Source organism: Hevea brasiliensis, chromosome 12 (genome assembly GCF_030052815.1).
Source record: "Hevea brasiliensis isolate MT/VB/25A 57/8 chromosome 12, ASM3005281v1, whole genome shotgun sequence".
NCBI classification, from domain to species: Eukaryota; Viridiplantae; Streptophyta; class Magnoliopsida; order Malpighiales; family Euphorbiaceae; genus Hevea; species Hevea brasiliensis.
In genome coordinates, this window is record NC_079504.1 from 16,295,585 (window position 1) to 16,319,483 (window position 23,899).

General features: G+C 32.6%; 2 protein-coding genes, 1 non-coding gene and 1 pseudogene across 3 annotated transcripts; 2 read left to right on the forward strand and 2 right to left on the reverse strand.

Moving 5' to 3' along the window:
• Positions 1 to 5,394: 5,394 nt before the first annotated feature.
• Positions 5,395 to 5,959, forward strand: LOC131171110 (60S ribosomal protein L14-1-like). The gene is made up of 2 exons (XM_058130563.1): positions 5,395 to 5,689; positions 5,832 to 5,959. Exons 1-2 carry the CDS (start codon positions 5,395 to 5,397, stop codon positions 5,957 to 5,959), a joined length of 423 nt encoding a protein of 140 aa, XP_057986546.1.
• Positions 5,960 to 9,123: 3,164 nt separating this feature from the next.
• LOC110644372 (uncharacterized) lies at positions 9,124 to 10,787 on the forward strand (annotated as a pseudogene).
• A 1,863-nt stretch (positions 10,788 to 12,650) lies between these two features.
• Positions 12,651 to 14,954, reverse strand: LOC110636737 (agamous-like MADS-box protein AGL80). The gene has a single exon (XM_058131193.1). It carries the CDS (start codon positions 14,800 to 14,802, stop codon positions 14,221 to 14,223), a length of 582 nt encoding a protein of 193 aa, XP_057987176.1. The 5' UTR covers positions 14,803 to 14,954; the 3' UTR covers positions 12,651 to 14,220.
• A 996-nt stretch (positions 14,955 to 15,950) lies between these two features.
• On the reverse strand, positions 15,951 to 20,036 carry LOC110644380 (uncharacterized). The gene is made up of 3 exons (XR_002492805.2): positions 18,603 to 20,036; positions 18,054 to 18,490; positions 15,951 to 17,860 (listed from the first exon to the last, which is right to left on the reverse strand). It is a non-coding gene; the product is annotated as an uncharacterized LOC110644380 (transcript).
• Positions 20,037 to 23,899: the final 3,863 nt, after the last annotated feature.

A 23,899-nucleotide genomic window follows, 5' to 3' on the forward strand; every position in this document is an offset into this window, starting at 1 on the left:
CTATTAAAAATAATACTTTAGCATAAGGTGAAAAAATCATTTTGAATCTAATTCATGAGTGATTCAAAGATTAAAAAGAAATAATATAATTTAATATGCAAATTTTTTAAGTTTATTTTGATGATTGTATAGTAAGGGGCCAAAACAATCTGTAGCATATATTCCTTTGCGCAGTACAGCAAGGATGATAATTGATAGCTGTGTGTGACCAACATATTCAAGCTTCTTTTTTTTTATGTGTTGCCTTTTGTTGTATTGCAATTATGTGTTTTCTATGTGAATTTCATAAATCACATTGTAAATATATTTTTAGGTTAATTTATGCCTCAATTACAATTATGCCTCCTTGTCTAATGAATCTAAAAATATATCTCTATGTTAATTTTTAAATTTTTAGAATTTATCTTCTTAATTAACGAGGTTTAGCTTAATAAGCTGTATTTATTTTAAGATTATGGAGTTTTAAATTTGAATTTCAATTAGAATCAATTATATTTTAAAAAAAAAACCTCTTGAATTAGAATTAAACAGTAGCCAAAAAATGGAGAACAAACTTAGGCTTCATTTGTTTGAAGATTACTCATTTTTCAATGTTTGGGGGTGTTTAAGAAATTTAATCAAAGAAAAATAAGTTATTGATCAAATGAAAATAATCTCAAAATAAGGGAAAATGACTTCTCATTTTTTAAATTGAAAATCATTTTTCCAACCTCACTTTCTCAATTTTTACAATACTTGACTTAGTAAATTTTGTAAATAATGATATAAAATACTAAGCATATGTTAAACAATAGAAAATATTTTTCTTAAAAATATTTTTATGAAAAATAATTTTTATAAAAATATTTTTCATATATAAATTATTTTCTACGAGATAAATGAAGCATTAATTGCCAATTAAATAAAACCTTCAAATTATGTATTTATTTTTCTGGTCAATTAAAAACTTACTATTTATGTTAGAGGTAATCTCAAAATTAAACCCATATATGTTTCATTAACGGGAAGGAATAAAAAATTTCAAGACCTTGAAGTTGATATGGCCATTTCTAAAATGGTAACCTACAAGATTCATTCTACCTTGATCTGCCAGCACCCAGGAAGTTCTCAATACACTCGAGGTTTCAACGAAAAAATTAAATTAATTATGATAAAATTAAAAATATAAAAAGTTTATTTGACCAAGCTGATGTATGAGATGTTTATTTAATTATAAATGTTTATCATGATTCAAGGGAGTATTATTCATAAATTTAGTGATTAAAATTGATTTTTAAATTTTTCTTTTTTTAATGGATTATAAAATTAATTTATACACACTCTGTGCAACCCCGTTATACATATATATATGTATTCAATTAGTTGAAATTCGAGAGTTTTACTTACTTCAATATATCAAAAATATTGACCCATTTCAATGGTAGTATAAAAAAATAATGATATTTTAATGTAATTATTGATGATAATTAATAATAGATAAAATAAATTTTCTTTTTAAATATAAAATTTAATTAATGAAATATTTTATTAATCAAACAAAATTTCAGGTATTATATTATAATTCATTAACCTTTTAAATTTAATTTTACCTATTTGATTATTATTGTGACAAGTCTAAAAACTTTAAATATTTTATATAAAATTAAAAATTTTAAAAATAATCATAATTTCATGTAAATATTTGGCCCTTCAAAATAGACAAGATTTCATGGGTTTACCCATGGACTCGCCAGCCCAATATGAGGTGGAGCCGTCAGGAAGGGTTTGGCCTTTCCATGACTAAACCTTTGCATAGGACTTGATGTATCTCCCATGAACTTGAGAACTCAAAGAAGGCTCAGCAGACGCAGGAATTTCTTGAATATAAGCACCACCATCATTGTTGTTCTCAATAATATCTTGACTTTTTTTTTTGTTTTCTTTAGCAAAATCATCTAAATTTTGCTTTATTTGATAGCGTATCAGGAGGCAATTTTGAACAAGATTTGGCCTTACCTCTTACCCCATTAGATGTTTAAATCAACTAATGCCACCACTAAACAAAATTTTGGAGCAATACAAACAAATTATTTCCTTTCTCTTCTCATGGTGACTTTTTTTTTCTACGTTTCATTTTAATTGTTTTTTAAAAGTTTTACAAAAATAAAAAAAATAATTAGATAATCTCATTTTTATAAAAATATGAATAATTAACTAAGTATTATTGTATTTAATTAAGATAGAGAAAAAAGTAAATGCATTAGATATAATAATAGATAAAAAAAAAATAAAGTGAGATGTTTTTTTATTTTAAACATTACTTGAAATGAAACTGATGGAATATATATAGTTACCACTAAATTATACCACTTATTAGAGGTAAATTGCACAAACTATCCTTCAATTTATACGCTTATTTTATTTTAGTTATTCAACCTCGATTTATGAAAATAAAATTCCTCACTTTTAATTTCATTTTAGAAAAAATACCCTTAATCTGCAATAGCAAGTTGTTAATGTAGACACCATATTTTGGCCAGCTATTAAATTCACAATTTGTATAATCAATATATGATTGTTTCCTCTTTATGAGCTATAATGTAGTTTTAATTTCATGAAAATGTCATTTTCTTGAAAAGAGTTTCGATCTAAACATTACTCGATCTCAATAAGTGGCTTTAATCATGGTCCGATATCAAGTCACCTCTCCGAACTTAGCAATGTTCCAAGTTGTTTTTCAAATGTTTCAAATTAGGATTGATATCCGGTCTCTGAATTATCCGACTTCATACTCGATTATGTTCAATTGTTTTCCAATCTCTTTAACTTGATTTTGTGTTCAAATATCTCAAAGTTTCAGTTGCGACCCTGTCTAGTCATGTGTTCGATTATCCGATCTTAATTAGTTTTGATGCAAGCACTTGTTTTAATAAAGGTTAGGGTTTAATGTTTCAACCCAATCTCTTAGGTTTTGTGCATATATTTGGAATTTGATGTCCATCACGAGATTATTCTATCTCAGGAAGTACAAAAGTGGTCATACAAAAGGAGTTATGTTATTCATTTCTAACTTTTTACAAAAGTCATTCAGTGGGCGAGTCTTCCTCAGCCTGATCTTCAGTCACATTCCCATTGTTTGCTCCCTCCTGTTCCTTCGATTCGTCTTCGCTCTCAGCTTCAACACTCAAAGTAAGCTTCTCGAGCCAGGTGAAGTCCTCCTCTGAATAACGCTTGACAAGCTCGGCCAGGAGATCGCTATGGGCATGCACATAAGTGTCAGCTTCCTTTGCCAATGCTTCATCCTCTTTCGCTTTGATCTCTTTAGAGAATTTAGCTAGGTCAGAAGCTTGACAAGCCTAAACATCTTCAAGTTCCTTTTCTAGCCGAACCGTCCTATCTTCTTGAGACGTCATTTGTTGCTCCAGCTCTAAAATTCGGGCATTAGCAGCAGAGAGCTGACTCTTAGCGGACATCGCCTGATGGATTGCCCTTGACATCTCCCTCCTTAAGAAGTGGACCTTCTCTCTGATCATGTGTTGGGTCACCATAGCTTTCAAGCTCAAGCTCATCGAGTGGTTGAGGAGATCCTCGATGCTCTCTGGTCCCATTCGAGTCCAATCCTCAACAAAGTAAATCGTAGCACCCAAAACTCTCGCCAAGTCAATGTTATCTCGCACCGACCTGTTCCTCTCTAGTGATTGAAGTAATATTTGGGCACCTATGGAAAGTGGTCACCCGGACGGAATCGCCTGCTTTGAGGATCTGCCCTCTGAAGCAGAGGTGATCAAAGATTGGGAAGGAGGCTCGGTAGGTTGAGTGAGAGGCTCCACAGCTGGGATCAGTAATTCCCGAACTAGTTGTTCTTAAGCTCAGTCTGGGGAGCTTGTCACTTCCATCTGAGCCCGTTTCTAGGCCTCAGCAGCAACTGCAGCCTCTTTCATTTCTAGCACCTTCTTGGCGAGCTCCTTCTTTCGCTTCTGAGCTTCCTTCTCAGCGTCGACTCTCACCATGTTTGCACAGAGAAACAAGTTAGTGAGCTCACTGGAACTAAGAGACTAAAGATCTAAGTTTTACCCGTCTCGAGATCGAAGTCAGAGAGTTGCAGTAAGGTGCTCTTGCCGGCGATCACATTCATCAACCACCATTTTAGTTTGGCCATAATCACGTCTGAACATGAGTATCTATGGGTGATCGCATGGCTCTTAAGTTCCTTCACCATGGCGTCCTCGACATCATTTAGGGCGATCTTCTTTTCAAGCCTCGTGACCAAGTAATTCCAACTTCGTGGAATCCCCTCAAAGCCACAGGGATCTTTACTCTGGAGGATGAAGAACCTATCTTTCCACTTCTTCAGCGAGGAGGGGAGATCGGTGAAGAGCCCACAGTTTGGCTTCGTCTGGAAGAATCAGAATTCTTCATCTTTTCATTGAGCAAGCCTATGTAGTTTGGTAAAGACCTTCACCGTGGGCTCAAGTCCTTTAGCTCGGCATAACCCTCTAAAGGCCACTAGTGTTCGCTAGGAGTTCGGATGTACTTGGGTAACGCATACTCAGTGGTACCTCAAGACATCCTTATAAAATTGCTCGAGAGGAAATCAAAGCCCGGCCTTCAACTGTTCCTCGTATATTATGATCAGATCTCCCTCCTTAAAGAAATGATAAGCTCAGAGATCCCCGTGATACCGAATGAGTTCGAATGCGTCGGTTGAGAAGTTAAACTCCTGGCTTATTTATTAGAGATCGAAAAGCCCAAGGACTGATGGGAGTTCATCCTCGAGTAGATTCTCCATCCTCACGATCGGAGCCTACTGTTGGCTCGACTCGGCAAGTTGGCTGGAGGTCGGAATTGTAGCTGTAGCAACTTCAAATCGCCCGCTCGGTCCAGCCTCCTCACCTTCTTCAGAGGTCCAGAAAATGTGAACGGAAGATGGGCTTGCAACCCTCTGATCGTCGGTGTCGCTCATTTTCAGGCAATAAGGATAGAAAGTGATTGGAAAAAGATCAAGGCTCTTACCTAGATCTAAATCAACGCCGAAAAAGCTAGAAAAGAGAAATCGTTGAGAGGCTTGGAGGGAGCAGAGAGAGCAAAAGTGAGAAATGACTGAGCCCCTCCCCTATTTATACAGGCCCAAGCATTAAATGCTCATGAGACCTTAGGCGGCGCATAGGTTAGCAGAAAATTTAATGTTATCCTAATTTTTTATGTGCATTGAAAGAAACTAGATGGAGAGGGACCCGGCGAAAGAGATTAGTTGTAAGGGTATGACTAGAGATCAGATAGAAAAGGGATCAAAAGAACAATAAAAGCGGTGCAAAAATAAAATAAAAAGTAATAAATAAATAAATAAAAATAAAATACAATTGAGCTTGAAAAAGAAGTCCATTTTATTTCCAAAAGATTAGATTACATTATTAGATGGGTCCATCCCAGCCTAATCATCAATTACAGATGTACCTACATTCTACCCATCTTGCTTCCATAGTTCAGACACCTCCAAATCTCAAGATGCCGATTAAGAGATATATGGAGATTGGGAGGGTAGCCCTTGTAAACTCTGGTGATGACTACGAGAAGCTCGTTGTCATCGTAGATGTCATCAACCAGAATCCAGCTCTAGTCGAGGCCCTTGAGATGGTTAGGAGCCAAATGAACTTAAAGAGGCAGTCATTGATATCAAGATTGAAATTAGCGGTCCCCTTGCTAGAGATCGGTTTTTGGCTCAGATCGGCATCCTGATTAGAGATCGAAATGGTGGTTATTTCAGTCTCAGATGGGCTGTTTGGTCCGGTTTCCTCACCTTCATCAGATGATGTCCTCGTAACTCTCTGACCACCAGTGTCGTCCATTTTCAGGTGAAAGACAAAGGAAGTTGTCGAAAAAAGATCAAAACAGTTGTCATGATGAAAATCGGCATCGGAAAGATAAGGCATGGAGGAAGAATACGTTGGAGGCTGACCAGAGAGGGAAGGTGGAAATGTGAAAATGACAGCCCTCCCTCCCTAGTATATATAGGCCCGAGTATTTAATGCTCTTGAAACTCAAAGCGGCACATCGATCGATAAAAAATTTAATGCTTTCCCAATATTCGATACGCACCAACAGAGATCAGACAGAGAAAGGATAGAAAAGAGACTGTGAAGACAATAAGAGATTGGAGGTGAAGGGGGAAGGAACAGAGATTGGGTAGGTAAGTTTTCAGATAACTATTGAGAGATCGGTCAAAGGGGAATAAGATTAAGAAAGTTGGGAAAATCAGAACTTCAGAAGTTACTTTGAATCATGACCCTTGATTTACGAGATCAACTCCCCCACCATCAGATCTAAGTTTGTTAAAGCATTTGGGGTACGATTCAATCTCTTTCATCCACCCCATTTTGTAAGGATAAATTTGAACCATCAGATCCGAGCCAGTTAAAGCATTCTGCTGTGCCCCAATCTGCACCATTGATCTCATTGGTAAGGACAGATCCTAGGCCATTGGATTAAAGTAATAAACAGATTTGACACCTTTCATTCCCAACCCTTGGATCTGTTCCGTAAGGCAGAATTCTCAGCCATTAGATTAGAGAGAAAAGGATAAAAGAGTCCTGAGCTAAATCTCAGCCCTCAATTTTGATCCTTTTAATTCTTGACCTTTGGATTTTGTTTTTCTAAATCTAGACCCTTCATGTTTTTCCTCTTGAATCCTAACCCTCCGTTTTAAGACCCCTATTCCCTATAAATACCTGGAATCTTCACTTTTAGGGGGGGGGGGATCTTTTTCTCAAAAAAGAGTTGATAGAATAGTGAGAGGAGGCTTTAGAAAAGTTAATTTTCTAAAGAATGAATCTTCATTGTAATCTAATTAGCTCATCCTCCCAAAATTCGCACTCACTCGTCATATTCTAGAGGTGCTTTAACTACATCCTCAAACATCAATCGTCATTCCCATCAGTGCTAAAGTTCACACGCAGGTAAAACTTTTGATGGCTGCATACTTCTTTCATGGTGGCTAAATAGGTTGCATTTAGATATCACTAGAATCCAAACTCCCTAAATATTAGGTTAGACCGAACTCTTTAGGATGTAGGTTCAATGTCATTCTATGCTTTTCCCCTAGATATTACTTGTAATTTCATTGTAATACTACCTGAATATCATTTTATCATCTTTATGTTGAATGCATTTTTTTTATCATTTTTGAAGTAGTATGGGAATAATATTAGGAGTTCGGACAATAATGAATTGCACTTAGAGTGCGAGTCTAATAATAAAAATAGAGAGTTCGGCAATAATAATAAGATATCAGAAATAATGAAATACAAGTCAGAATGAGATTAGATATCGTTAGAGATCGGAGATACGACACATTTGCATTTTATATAGTGGGGAATTAGGGAATAGTGCATTCTTTTTGTTTGTTTAGCTCAGTGAATAATATGAGTTCGGAAGATGTCGTTCTAAGTGCCATTTTGTTTTGAACTTTTTCTTGTTTTATCAAAATGTTATTTTGAAGGTCGATATATTTTTTTTATCAGCTGAAATTTTCTTCGTAAAATATGGGAGATCGGAGAGAGTTCTTTCCTTGAATTTCCTTAGTGTTTATTCATTTTTATGAAATATTTTTACAAAATTTTTATCTTTTATGAAATTTACCAAATACATTTCAATGTTCGGTTTGTGGGAGAGTCCTTCTAAGAACCCCAAATTTTTACAATTGGGACCCAATGGAGAGTCCTTCTTGGAGTCCTTGTGTTCATAATACAAGGGAGAGTCCTTCCTTGGAGTGCCTCAAACATATTACTAAGGGAGATTTCTTCCTTTAGCTCGGCCCGTTGTTAAATAAAATACCGAAGACATAAGAGTATTGAATAGCTTAAAATGAAACAATACGGGTAAAGGTTTACGATTGATTATGCCGATGGTGGGACTTTTCTTCATTAACTGAGAGTCCTCATTGATGAAGAAAATTCTCTAGGTTTAAATTAACACATCCCTTTTGAATTAGAGTCTTAATTAAAAAGAATAAAAATCTGTACCTATATTGGTTCAAGTATAAAAAATTCATTACACATACACCACATCCTCAATTATTTGGAAGCCAATGATGAGATGAATGATGAGTGAGCCGAGAGTCTTCCTCACTCATTGTGAATCTCCAGGAACCAAATAATACCTCTTCAGAATTAGAGTCTTAATTACGGAGAGGGAGGCATTAATAAAATACATTTATATATAACAAATTAAATAAACACAATATCAACTCAATTTAGGGCCGTCCCATTTATTCGTGTTCTTGGGATACCTAGAATAGTGAAATATCAGGCATTCCTATGAAAAAATATGGAAACCAACATCATAATTCAAACCCCAAAAATTATCAATTTTAAGTTATAAAGAGCACATAATTAAATATATTTGCCCTTGTTGAGGGACGATGTAGAGTGCCTAATACCTTCCCCATACGTAGACAGATCTCGAACCTAAAATCTCTGTCTTAGAAGTGGTTAAACTTTTTCAAAAACCAAAACGGTTTTCTTTAATTTTCCTCAAAATTAAAGTAGCGACTCCTCACTATCCACTTCGGTGAAAATTGTCCGGTGACTGTAAAACCCTTGCGACAGTCAAGTTAAAAAAACAATTACTCTTTTTAATCTTTATAATTAATTAATTTAATTTAATTATAATTTTATTATTAATTATATATATTATTTATTATTAATTAAATTTAATTGGTAACAATCTAAAAAAATAATATAATAATAACTTTTAAAATAATATTTTATTAATAATAATAATAATAATAATAAACAATAAATAATAATTTATAAATTTATTTTGATAAAATATTAATTAAAAAATAAATTAAAATTAAATGATAAAAATAAAATAATTATTTAAATTGAAATTCGATTAGTATAATTTACTCTAGACAACTGCGTTACAGTTCATTATTTTTAACCACTTCTAGTTGGGTTGGGCCGGCAGGGTCATCCCAGGTCCAATTGCCTCTCAAAGTTTTTAAGAATTCTCCATTATTACTATTGAAAAAAAGTTCTTTTTTATTTAAATAATAAAAAATATATATTTTTAATTCTGCTATTTTTTTTTATTTCATTCATTTTTCTTTCATCCCTCCAAAAGTATATCATCTCAAAAGAAGAAGACCGATCTGGAAATGGAGCCTATCGGTAACACGGGCCTAGAAACCAGACACGTAAGACACCACGTGGGCTTCCTCAGGATATCACACGACAGCTATTTTTTCGCTACTTAACCTGAACATGCCTGCAAACGCCAAGAACTAATCCACGTCGAATCCATTCCTCTACAAATGCCATGAACTAAATCTCCATTAACCACAGAATTTCTGAAACAAAGTAAAGATGATGAATCTTTTGGCCCTTTCTCTTGTTTTCTCTTCGTTATTTACTGCCCAAGTATGGTCTCCAAGCCCAGCATCTGGGAAACACTACCACAATCAGAAAGAGGAGGATGTCATAATTAAAGAAGGTCACAGGGTCATTGTTGTAGAGACTTATGACGAAGATGGCCAACACAATACCAAATTCTCTATCTCTCTTCCTCAGGATCCTATTGCGCAGCCGATCATGACAAGTTCCCGTCTGGGATGCTCGACAACGCGAAAGAAAAGGTGAAACAAGCCGCCCATGTTCTTCCAAATGTTGGCCAAGGCCTTTCTGGTTCTTATCCTGACGCTAAATCCAGTGATGGACAAGTTCCTGGGGTGCCTGCGATCCACAAAGCTCAGGATGTCAAAGAAACTGCAAGAGAGTCCTTAGATAAAGCCAAAGAGACAGGAAAGACGATTGGAATGGAAGCAGCAAGAAACGTCTCCGAGAAAGTGGACAAAGTAAAAGAAAGCACAGGGCAAGCTAAAAGCAGTGTCTCTGAATTTTTGAGTCATATGGGTTCACCTGAGGGACTCGATTCTTTGATGGCTGTGGTGAGTCTGCTGGGTTTCGCGACAGCTTATGGGATGTGTATGTGGGTTACATTCATTTAGAGCTATGTTTTGGCTGGTGCTTTGACAGAGCACCAGTTTGGTATTGTGCAGAGCAAGATATATCCAGTATATTTCAGGGCCCTGGCTTATTGTATTGGAGCAGCTCTGTTGGGGCATGTACTTGGCCAGAGAAAGAAGGTTTTTACCAGCAAGGCAGAGAAGTTCCAAGTGTATAACCTTCTTGCATCGATTTTGATGGTTCTGATCAATACCCTGTACTTGGAGCCTTTAGCTACAAAGGTACCTCTGCTAGTTCATGGTTGAACTTGCTTGTTCATGGTGGTAAAATTATTATTAAGTTCAATTCATGTTTTAGCTGCTTGCATATAATTTGCAGGCGATGTTCGAGAAACTAAAGATTGAGAAGGAAGAAGGTAGAGGAAGAGAAATCCCAAGAGGTGAAGGTAACAGAAGGGCAGAGGCGCAGCCAGTGACTGCAGCCGCACCAGTGGCAGAGAATACAGAGCAAAGGGAAATCAGTTCAAGAATAATTAAGACAGAATGAGAGGTTGAAGAAGCTAAATTCCTATTCTTCCTTGCTGAACATAGTGACACTGATGGCTCTCAGCTGGCGCTTGGTTTACCTAGGCCAGAACCTCCATGGAACTTGTTAGAGGATATGGATAAAGGATTTTCATTTTAATGCTGTGTGTATTGCAACTTTGAAGGGATTTGGGAAGTGAAAAATCTGCAAGGAAATGTAACCAAGAAAATAGAGTAGGATTTTAGGTGTTCAATTTTGATGTAAATTATTTGGTAGTTCTGTAAATTAAGAAATCTATATTGTACTGCGTTGGAATTCTCTCTCTCTCTCTCTCTCTCTCTCTCAGATTATCACATAGAAGAAGAAGAAGAAGAAGAGTTGTTAACAAAAGGAATTAGAGTGCAGAGCTATAATTTGAGGTTAATAAATAAATTTACTTTGGGTAAATATTTTTTAAATTTAGCTTTATTTATTTATTTTTTAATTTTAATTGAAAATTTTACCTAATTTATTGAATTATATTAAAATTAAAAGTTACATGTAAAATCTATGAAGTTGATAAATTAAAATGATTCCTACTGCTTTTCAATATTAATTCCAGTAAGTATTATTTGGAATATGAAAAATTAATATATTTTATTTATTAATTATTTGGGAAAAATACATATATAAATAATTAATTTACATTTTTTATATTTTTATTTTTGTTTTCTTCGTTAAATTATATAAATTATTGTCAAATTTATGAAATTTTAAAAGTGCAGCATTTAATATTTTTAAAATTATTTATTTATTAATAATTATATTGACTAAAATTAAAATATTTTTTATGGGATTCGATTCCAATTGCCAAATGTTTTAATTGAATCCGAATGGTAAATTTTATTAACTCTGTTAGACTCAATTACATATGCTACACATGGCGCTTGTTATGCTACAAGAGGAGGGGAAACTCTCGCTGCATCTTTCTCAGCTCTCAAGCAAATTATTATTATTATTATTATTATTATTATTATTATTATTATTATTATTAAATTCTAAATTTGTATAATTAAACTTGTTCAACAATTTCAAAACCATCAAAATTAATAAAAATGTTAAGTGCTAGTAACATGAGCATGTCAAGTTTGATACTCTTCAAACATTTGCATAAAGTGTCTCCCAATGTTGTCCATCCTTGTGTCACAGCTTTAATGATCTCTTCATCTACATTTTCATTATTAGCTTCCAAAACATTTTCTTCTAACTCACTTCTCTTAGGTATCTTCAGACATCTCCTCTTACAAAGTTATGTAGAATAAAACAAGCATTGATAATTCTAACTCAAGTCTCAGGATCCAAAAAGTTAACGCTTTTTCAATAACCCAAAGACTCTTTCAATGGTGTTTCTTGCTGATGAATGTCAAAGATTAAAAAGTTCTTTATAGTTTGTTGGTGTATTTTCCAGCTACAAATTAACAAGATAACGAGTCTCTCGATATGGAGCTAAGAAATCAGTACTATTTGTGTACTCCGCATCAACAAGATAATATTTATCAACAATAGATGGAAAAACAATAGTAAGAAATTCATACAACATTATTTCAATAAATAATATTTAAATTATGCAAAATTCTTACTTGATGGTATCTTTAAACCATGATGTCTATGAAGAGCATCACGCAAAACTCGAGAGTCTGATGCAGACCCCTCCCAACCAGGTAAGATATATGTAAACATAATATTTGAATCACAAACTCCAAGAACATTAGTACTAAGTTGACCTTCCCTATTTCGATTTAATTGGTACAGTCTTTTGAATTTGTCTACCAACCATCCTCTTGATTGTAAAGTACCACATAACTTCTAAAATGTTACTAGGTTAAGTCGTAATAGCTCAATATATGTGGTATCACAATTCAAAGTCTCTATCCAGAGAGCTCTCTGATGAGCATGTTCATTCTCATCCCAGGAAATTTCTCTCCCTCTATACTTACGATGGATGATAGGATGCTCCAACAACCATCGCAAGATAACTTATTACCAACATATAAACTTCCACCACTTCCTCCTCAAACATTTGCTTCTCCTCTTGCAAGTTTTCTTTGAATTTGCAAGTCTTGCTCATTATTAGTCATATTGTATCTTAATCACTACAAGTAAACAACTAGAAAAATTAACAATTAAACATGAAAAAAAAAAAAAACATTTTATTATAGATTTATCTTAAAATTTATCCATTTGTCATGTGCGGCATCTTATATGACAATACTAAACTAGTACAATTTAATATAACAATCCAATAGAGTCATAAGCTCCATCAAAAGAGTTCTGGTAATGAAATATAGACGAACAATTCCTACAATCCCTCCCACTTCATAAATGTTTGCATGAAAATTGCTCAATAATAAAGACAACTGCGAGCACAATTGAATAACCTAAGAATCATGAAACTACAAAACTCAAGACATAAGTAGATTATAAACAATATAAGCATCATAAAGACCAAATTAGATTCTCAATTGAGTAAGCTAATTAGATAAGAAAGTACAACACAAGATATACATGGCAGCAAAATCCTTTCCACGGATAAAGGATAGAAAGAGCTATGCAAAAACAAGAAAATTCCAAAAGCACATTTCTTATCATCAAATAAGAGCATTTTGCATAACAAAACAAATATTGTTTAAGGGAACTCAACCCAATTAGGCATAATCATACGGTAACCCATATACAACCAATTAAGCATAATCATACTGTAATCCATATACAATCAATTAGGCATAGTCATACTGTAATCATATCAATTAGGCATAATCTATAATCCATATACACAAATTTAAAGCGAAATTAATTACAATCCTTAGAAATACCCTTTTCTTGCTTTCCTAATAATCAAATACAACCGATAATCCCTGCTTCCTAATCATCAAATACAACCAATAATCTAATTAGCAATGTTAGAATTGTACTTGAAGATAAAGAGAGCACTAGTAACAGAGCATAAGATGAGATGGAGCAAGGGCAAGAGACACAGAGAACCACTGATGGAGGTAGAGAGAGTAGTGATGAGGAACGAGAGGGGTAGCGATGGAGAGAGAGAGAGAGAGAGAGAGAGAGAGAGAGGAGGAGCAAGGGACAGCGACCAGAGTTTTCTAGCTTTCTGCTGCTATCGTGAGAAGCAAATTCTAAATAACAATGTCAATCTAGTTATTTCAAATCATTAGTTTTTAAAGCTTTCTTATATATTTGGAGTTTAGATGAATCTAAATCCATATCACTTAAGATACCCAAACAAAGTATTTAGCCCAAATCCAAATCCATTAGTCCAAATCCATCTATCCAAACATAGCCTTAGATAAGAACTTAGCTGATTTCATCTATGGCATTGAAAAAATGGAGAAAAAACAAAAAAGCAAACAAATGAAGCCTCGGGGAGTCTATGGATTTTTCTGTATCCTCTAATTCAATTGCAAATTTATGATCATATTCTTAATAAAAAAAAATAAACCAATGAAAATTTTGGATAAAGATGACAAAAAAAAAGCTACAGAACTTTGCTAAGGTAAACATTCATGAAATGCATTTATTCAAGTAAGAGAAAAGGGGAATGAAAGTTTTGACAATAAGGCGAAAGCATCATAGAATAACACTTGATTTGAGTCTTTCTCCCATCAACCTATATGTTCTAGGAACAATAATATTTCTATAAGAAGCATCACCAGAAAATTATTCTTTAAACATACCCCTCTTTACTCTAAACCAAGAACTACTACTCTTCAATCTTATCCTTTGCGGCATCGATCCTGTCAGTCATGTACTCAAGATTTTCCTTCAACAAATGGCTAATGTCATTCATATTCATCAAAGAATTCAAAGGGTCCAAATTCTCACCAGTGATGCACTTAGCATAAATAAGTTCCAACTCAATTCTTTCGTTTTTCTTCCTTTGCTTCTCCAATTTCTCGTTCAACTTGGATATGTTTCTAGTAAGAAAAGATTCCTGGTCCATCATGTACTTACTTTGCTTCTTTGGAGGCAATCTCTTGAATTTTTCCAGCACAGAAACAGCTTCTGGATGAGAAGGCCAAATATCTGGACTGGAATTATAAGCACTGAAAATGATTGCACATGCAATAACTCCACAAAGAGTAGTCAGTTCCATGAGCTTCTTTAGCAGACCAGCCCTCCTTTTTTTGAATGTCAATTTCCTAGCAGATTCATTGGAAATCAATTCATGCTTCACCTTTCTCCTACCCATGATTATGCACAGGAGATGGCACAATCCTTTTGCATAACACTTACAAGACTCGAAAATGACATAGAGATTTATAAGCAATAAAGATAGGAACATTTATGGTGAGATGGTACAATAAGGTAATATTATTGGTGACCAACTCAAAAACCATTTTACAAACAAATTTCTAAGTAGAGACAAGAGCAAAATGGTAATTAGAGATTTATAATTTGCCAGCTTTTGGTAATTACGTAAAGAGTTACGTCAACCTCATCTAGCCGTTAAATGTAGCATTCTCATGATCATGGACAAAAGTTTGGTGGATGACAACTAAGAAAAGATTTTTCAGCATTTAATTTGCCAAATGGGCTAATCTTTATTAGGCAATTTGAATTGTGATTTAAATGAGGAGAGATTTGCTCATTCATCTTACAACGAAACCTGCTTTGTTAGATGCAGTGCATTTCTGTGTCTATCTTGTACTGCACACATTTACTTAATTTTTCTCTTTTAGAGAGCTTTTCTTCCAAGGTCCGAATTTTTTCTTCTTTTTCCTTTTTCTTTTGGTCTGGGGAAGTGGGCCTGGTCTGCAGAGGGTAGTCCCTCTCATCTCCCTAACCCCAACCCACCTAATAATTCCACTAATATGTGGTGGATTGGATACTCAAACTGGAGACCCCCTTCTCCCACAAGGCAGGAGACCAAGCTATGCTTGATTGGCCAAGGTGTGAATATTTTAAAGAATCAGAACACATTGTCACTTAAATTTCTCCCTCAATTCCTAATTTTCTTCTTAATCTATTTCTATGCAGTAATCTTTTTTTAAAGAAAAATAATAAATAGAATTTTATTTTTCAAATCAAAACCAGCTCTTCAGAGAAATAAATGTTGACACAGTGGATCTTTGTTTAGAAGAAAGCCATTGTGAACATTTGGTCTGATTCCTTAAAGAAATTCAGTCAAGGAAATAAACCATTATTTCTCAAAAGCTATGTCTTGCTGCAGACAGATCACCGTGGATCTTTTGGTGCTTGAGTTACAGTGTTCCCCTTTGGAAAACCAAACAATCTTGTAAAAAAATTCAAGTTAATATTGAAATTCCAAAGAAAAGATAGTATTTTAAATCTTAGAATGGACAAAACCAAAGCCTAAGAAGATATAATACTAAAAGACTGCATAACTAACGAAAGCACTTCTTCAATTTCTGGCAACCATAAGATCATCTAGCAGTAAAAGAATTGCTCAAAAATCTACACAACAAAATATAAAGAATGAGTTTTAGGGTTATTGATTCCAAAAGTGAAAAGTAAATATTATTTAGTAAAAACTGTACTATGAAGGCAACACAGTCTACACCAAAATATTCTTCTGAACACTGATTAATCAGTAGCTTAGTAAAAAAAAAATAGTATGTAAAAAGATATGCCAACATGCTCAATCCTTAATGCACCATCCACAAGGCACTTTTTTTTTTACAGCCAAGCACGTCCCATCTTTATATATATACTCATAGGCAATGTAACTAGTAAATGTTGTTTCCCCTGCAGAATATATATATATATATATATATATATATATATATATATATATATATATATCCCTCTCCCCACCCAAGCCAACCATCCTCACTGGGGCAGAGAAAAGAAACAATACAGTACAGACAGGAAAGGAAGGCCAAGGAACATATACTACAAAAAAATAAAGGAAACAAAGTGTCCACAGTTTGTCTTGGATTCAAAAAACATTTCCTCCCCTCCTTTGGACCGCTTGAAAGAGATGTATTTCTCAAAATGGATAGCCTTTTTAAGGAATTCGAACTGATTACGAACACTAATAACAGCATAAGGATTAAAAGAAACTATGGAAGAGGATCTAAAATCTCCATCAGTATAAAAATAACGAATAGCGAGTTTTCCTTCGAGGGTTAGAACTTAAGAAGAGAATAGTGTCTGGTACCTAAAGGAGGCAGAAGGAAATTTGGGAAGTTTTTGTTTACTTTGAAGAGCAACATAAATAAGCAGTTGGATGAAGCCAAGCTTTTCTAACTGGGATAGTAACAATGCTATACCCATCACTGTCAACAGAAAAATCCAAAGATAAATATAACCCTTTTTAAATGAAGACAAGAAATGTAGGTTTATATTTTGTGAACTTTATGTTTTTTCCTCAAAAACCGAAGTAGCATTGCTTCATATGCGAAACAGCATGGTTTTATTCATTGCCATGTGTGTATAAATAAAGCTATTATTTAATTTAAAAAAAAAGAGATGCAAATTACACGTATTTCCTTTCCTTCTCAAGCATGGTTTATGACCTTAAGTTATTGTTTAATAATAAAATTCAATAAAGCTATAATGGCATGAGAATTCTACTGCTTGTTCAGCCTAAAAGTCAAAATCATTGAATCCTATTATTTTAATGGCATTAGTGTTTCGCTCATTCTTTGTTGAAAACAAGTTCTCCAACATAAATATAAGCAATCACAATCCTAGTAAACAAATCAGTAGAGCAAAAAGTGTTCATCATAAGAAGAAGAAAAAACTTTTGCAGTAACAGAGAAGACATAGATCTCCAAGAACTAATCACTACTTTTCAATCTTAAGGAGATTCATTGCTACAAGGGCAATAGCAGCAGAACGTTAAGTTCTTCATCAGTCTCTGGGAGTTGATATTGATCAACTATTAGATTTGTGGTGGTAGTTCATCATTGAGCAACACTTTAATTCTGCTTCAGAGGGTGTGGAAACCTCAGAAAATTTAGCTTACTTTGTTAATCTTCTGTAAATACTATTACCATCTACTCTTGCATAATTATTCAACTTATCCATCAAAAAGATGACTCCTACCTAATCTTACCTAAATACTACTCTCTCTCTCTCTCTCTCTCTCTCTCTCTCTCTCTCTCTTTTTGGTTAAGTCCAGCTTCCCCATTTGTATCTGATATTCCAGGCAGGTGGTTATATTCCATCCCTGGCTTAGACGTAAGACACTAGCAAGGGTTCAACCCCTTCCATTGAATGAAAAGGTGCAGATAAGATGCAGCTATCATAAACCAAATATCAATTACTCTCTCTACAACAATCTTCCCAGAGACTATGATTAACATACCTCCAAGCACCCAAAGGAGCCTCACCAAATTGGTGCTCATCCTCAAATCAGCTAGTCTTCTAGAGCCCTAAATGAAACAACATAGGCAAAATGCATTAAAATTGGCTTTCAAGCTGTGATCTTTTGAACTTCACTATGGTTTTGAAGTATCTAAATTAATAAAAAAAAGTGAAAACACTCACTTTCATGAGAAGTAGATCAACTTAGAGTGAGCTTTTTCATGACCAAAAAACTAAATCACTGAGGTTTATAACACATACCTATGCCAGCAATGCATCCAAGCATGGGTCTGAAATTGTTAAAATGGTAGGCAACGATCACACTTCTTGCTGATAGTGATGAAGGGTTTCGAAATGCAACCAGGCTTTCTGCAAATGGTACAATAACTCGGTAACATAGTAGGGAAGCCACTTCTGATCTCTTTCTATAAATTAAGAATTCCAACATCGTTTTTACAATAGTGATCCATTTCCCATCACTTCACTTGCAGATTCCACTTCAACTTGGCGCCAATGGTAAGTTGCTAACCCTTGGATTCTTCTAATTTAAGGATTTTTCCACCTTACTCGTCATTTTGCAACAAACAATATTGTTTCAGGAATCGTTACTACAATTACCAGTAAGCTTTACAAGAATAAGAGCCTTCTCTATTGTTTCAAGCTGTGATCTTTTGAACTTCACTATGCTTTTGAAGTATCTGAATTAATAAAGAAAGTGAAACCACTCACTTTCATGAGAAGTAGATCAACTTAGATTAAGCTTTTTCATGACAAAAAAAAAACTAAATCACTGAAGTTTATAACACATACCTACGCCAGCAATGCATCCAAGCATGGGTCTGAAATTGTTAAAATGGCAGTCAACGATCACACTTCTTGCTGATAGTGATAAAGGGTTTCGAAATATAACCAGGCTTTCTGCAAATGGTACAATAACTAGGTAACATAGAAGGGAAGCCACTTCTGATCTCTTTCTATAAATTAAGAATTCCAACATCGTTTTTACAATAGTGATCCATTTCTCATCACTTCCAGATTCCGCTTCAACTTGGCCCACTTCCCAAGCCAATGGTAAGTTGCTAACCATGGATTCTTCTAATTTAAGGATTTTTCCACCTTACTCGTTATTTTGCAACAAACAAAATTGTTTCAGGGATCATTACTACAATTACCAGTAATCTTTACAAGAACAAGAGCCTTCTCTAAAATGATGGAGACGAAGTGGATCTCTAAGAATTATTTCTCTCTTTTCCACTTTTGACAAGAGCTTCATTGCTGTATGACAATCATGGAAGACTCAAATTTTTCATCACCTTCATAGGACCTGAAGTTGGCAAACTGATAATTCCAAAAGTCAGTTTGAATGAATCCAGCAATCATGGCATTATACAGCACAACATTTTGGTTAGGAATCAATCTGAAAATTTGGATTGCATGTTTTAGCATGCATATCACCCAATGCAGTCCTAGCGACAACATCCAAATCCAGTCCAAGTTTGACAGTGCATTCATGAACTGTTTTATCATATTCTATCATGTTAATGAGATTTGAACAACAAGCCTTTAAGGCACTTCCAAGAGTGAAAATTCAAGCTTAATCCAGTTTGATGCATCTCTATTAACACTTCCAGTGGTCCCTCATATGCACCAATTCTGACACCCTAGCAATCAAAGAATTCCAAGAAACAGTATCCAACCCATCAGAAGACTGAATCAAAAGCCTTGCCTGATCAACCCTCTCACATTTGCAATACACATCAATAAACAAATTGGTCAGAAGCACTCGTTGAGCCAAACCGCAAACAACAGCGACTCCACGAATCACTTTACACATTACAATATCCACTGTTTGACAACAAGCGCTTAGCACTCCCACATAACTAAACTCATCGAGCTTTGAACAAGCCACTCTAGCTTCATTAAAAAAACCAAAGGCCTTTTCATAAGAACCCATCTCGCATATCCAAAAATCAAAAGATTATAAGAAATCACACAACGGTCAGGCATTCAATCAAACATGTTTTGAGCAATACCCATCTCGCCATATGCACCATACAAATTAAGAATATTGTTGAGCAAGAAGAGGCAGCCCATGTGGGCATGAGTAAGCTTGCCAAGGATTAAAGGCCCAGATTTGGCAGAGAATTGAACCAGTTTAGTAAAGGCAACCGAGTCCGAAGAGAAAATTGGGGGGCATGATTGAGAAAGCTGGGGTGATACCGTTAAAGTTGAGGGAATGCAGTGAAAGATTAGGCAAGGCAATCGTTTTTGTTAGGGAATTGAGCTTCGGTTTTGCAGCATTCATTCAAATCGAAAAAATTTAATTTAGAAATTCAGTTTTTTTTTTTTTAGAAATTTTGTTGAATTTCAAATTTTAATTTTTAAAAATTTAAATTATTCAATTTAATTTGATTTTAAGAGAAAAATAAATCGACTAAATCAAATCAAAATCTTTTTTTTTTTTTTCAAAATCTTGTTAAGACGTTGCCTTTGAGGTGGATTGCAGCGGCCGTTGAAGACTTGGAGTTGGAGGTGGCCACGGTCTAATTCTGAACCGAAATCGAATTGAAATCAGTTAAAATTAGAATTAATTTTGAATCGAATCAAAATTATTTTTTTACAATTTGATTGAAGTTCATATTTTTTAAAAATCATAAATTAATGGTTTCAAACTGAATTGAACTAACGATTTCGAATCGGATCAAACTAACGATTTAAATAAAAAAAATTAATAAATATATCACCGCACTCCTAATTTATTTATATATATCATTAATTCTCTACACAATTATTTTCTACATTCTCTTTAATTCTTAATATTTTTTTAATTTCTCTCAAATTCTTTAAATAATTATTTTCTACACTCCTTTTAATTCCCAGAGCTATCTCATTTTCCTATTTTATTATTTTATATACTCATTAAAATTTTTAATACTATTTCAATTACTTTGTTATTATTTTATATTCTCACTAAAATTTTCAATACCCTCTATTTTAATTTTTTTTCTCTTTTATACTTTTTAATTATCAATTGTCATATAATTTTTTAAAAAAAAAGCAAGCAATAAAATTAGAAATTTTGATTCCTCTAAATTCTAAAGGGATATATAGGTAAAATTAAGTTTATACAATTTTTTATTAATTTCTTTAAAAAAATTATTTTCATATCTAATTTTTTAATCAAATTCAAGTCTTTACTTATTAAATTTTTCTTAAAGATAAATTATTTTCATTCTACTTTTTCTTATTTTATTTTAATTGAAAGATTTCTAAGAAAAATTAAAATATTTTTACAAATATAACTTAAATTCTAAATCAATAAAATTTTTCTCTAATTTTTTTTATCTAAATCACCCTTACACCGCCTCTAAACTGCTCTTAAACCGTCCTCTAAGCCATATTAAATCGTCCTTTTTTGAACAGCTTTTTAAACCATTTTAAATCGAGGCTCGAACCAGAACCGGTGGTTCATAAATCGTCTTTCAAATCGTCCCCTAACAGTTTGGTTCAGGTTCATAATTTCATTGAACCTAAACTAACGATTCAGGAATCATAACCGAAAGTTCCTAAACTGTGGCCACCCCTACGAGTTGGATTGCTTCATCCGTTGAAGACGCTTTATTCTTCCATAAAGTATTTTTAACTGCTCGTGGAGGTGGCGTTTATCCAATATTTGGATCCTTAATTTAACAAAGAAAATTGAAAAAATTAAAAAAAAATTAATTTATTTTATATTATTTAAATAAATTATTATATTTAAAAAATTAAAGGGAAAATAGTTATTATATTGTACTTTTTAATATTGATATATTATAGAAAGATATTTAAATATTTTAATAATTATTTCTATTTATTTCTCTCCATTTCTTGTTAAAATAGTTATAGTATGTTTGGTTTAACTGTTAAATATAGTTGATAACTGTTAGCTAATAACTGCTACTGTTAACTAATAACTGATAATTGGTAGCCGATGATAGCTGATTTATGTTAAGTGTTTGATAAAATTATGTTTAATTGTTACGATTGATATGTGAATTGATTAATAAGGGTGCAAAACATATAATTTATTTTATTTAATATATTATATCACTTATTTTATTTTTAAAATAAATATATAATTATTGATTTATTATATTATATTACTTATTTTATTATTGAAATAAGAACATAAATAAATTCTTTAAAAAATAATTAAATAACTTTAAAAATATAGTTATAAAATAATAAAATAATTATTATTATTGATAAAGAAAAAACTTATAGCTAATTTTAAGTTATTAGATGTAAAACATGTATTATTTCATAATAAATAAGTATTTTATATTTTATATTATTAATAAAAAATATTTTAACAAAGTTGTAATATACTAATTAAGATGTTAAGATCATAATTAAAAAAATAAAAGTATTAATAATATTAATTTTTGAATTATATGAAAATTGATAATATAGTCTAAATAAAAAATCAAATCAAATCAAATCAACTATAATAGCTCTAAAAATAAAGCTGATACAACAGCTGGTCTATATCATATCAGTTACCCATCAGCTATTAGCTATATTCTTTTAAGTTTACCAAATACTCTAATTCACCTGTTTTGGTGTCTATCAGCTGAACTCAAAAAGCGAACCAAACTCCCCCTTAATATTGTGAAACATACCCAATGGCTGATATCGATGTGTAACTAAAGACCTATTTGATTTAATTGTTAGATGCAAACTGATGGACAATAACTGATAGTTGATAGTTGATTTATGTTAGGGTAAATTATAATTTAGTCCATGCATTTTAATGAATCAAACTATGCAGTCCCTGTATTTTGAAAAATATAGTATTTAGTCCTTATATTTTGATTTCATTAAATTTTTTAGTTTTTCTGTCAATTTTTCCATTAGTTAATGCTAGTCAAACTACTATTTAGTCCTACTATTTTAGTAAAACTAATTAGTTAATTCATATATTTGGAAAAACGTATTAGTTAGTCCCTATAATTTGACTCCATTACCTAAACCAACATAATCCTCTCCCCCTTATTTATCTCTTATCCTCTTTTATTTCTCTCTATATATTTTTTTCTCCTCTATACCCACACTATTCTCTCCCCCATTCTCTTTTTGTTTTTATCTGTTAATAAAAATGGTACAAGTTGTATACACAAAAAAATTAATCAATTTTATTAAATTTCTAAGTAATTAAGAAAAATTATTTTTTAGTTGAGAAAACATAGAATTGTTGTCCAACAAAAGGGAAATTTAAAAAATATATATATAAATTCAGATTTAGTTTTTACAAAGTAAAATTTCTATTTTTACCGAAGAATATATTTTTTAAAATACTGTATTTTTAAAAATATATTGACTAGTTAATTAATTTCACTAAAATAAAAAGACTAAAAAATAGTGTTTTACAAAATATATGGATCAATTAATTAATTTTCTTAAAATAGACTGACTAAATAGTAGGTTAAATAGTATGAATAACGAAAAATTTAACGTAAGGTTTAAATAGTTTAACGGAAGTAAAATATAAGGACTAAATAGTACATTTTTCAAAATATAAAGACCAAATAGTTAGTTCCGTTAAAATACAAAAACTAAATAGTAATTTTCCCTTTAGTTAAGTGTTTAGTAAAATTATGTTTAGTGCTGTTAATATGAAAAATGATTAATAATGGTATATATTATATGTTTAGTGTTGTTTTGGTTCTGGCGTAAAATGATTTTTGGCTCTTCGGTTTAGTTCTCAATTCTTAAAATAATTTTATATAATTATTTCCTTAAAAAAGTTATATTTGAATTAGCATTTAAGTTTTGAATTTGGTTATTAATATATAATATATCACATAATATATCTTTTAACTATTTCTAAATTATATAATTCTTAACTATAAAGTGCATATATAATTTAGAATTAAGTATATTATATAATATAATAATATAGTTACATCACATAATATAAGTGCATGTATGAGAATTTTTTTGAATTTTTTTATGATTTATTTCAAAGAAACTCATTAATTCAACTATTTAAATGTCTTCTAATTATCAACCGTATCTAATAGCTGAACCAAACACCTCTTGCGTACGGATTTAAGAATTTTGGATTA

Coding starts and splice junctions, on each gene's coding strand:
- LOC131171110 (XM_058130563.1), top strand. CDS start 5,395: ATGGGTCCATCCCAGCCTAATCATCAATTACAGATGTACCTACATTCT. Junction 5,690..5,831: donor GGTCCCCTTGCTAGAGATCG/GTTTTTGGCTCA, acceptor GTCCATTTTCAG/GTGAAAGACAAAGGAAGTTG.
- LOC110636737 (XM_058131193.1), bottom strand. CDS start 14,802: ATGTTCCTATCTTTATTGCTTATAAATCTCTATGTCATTTTCGAGTCT.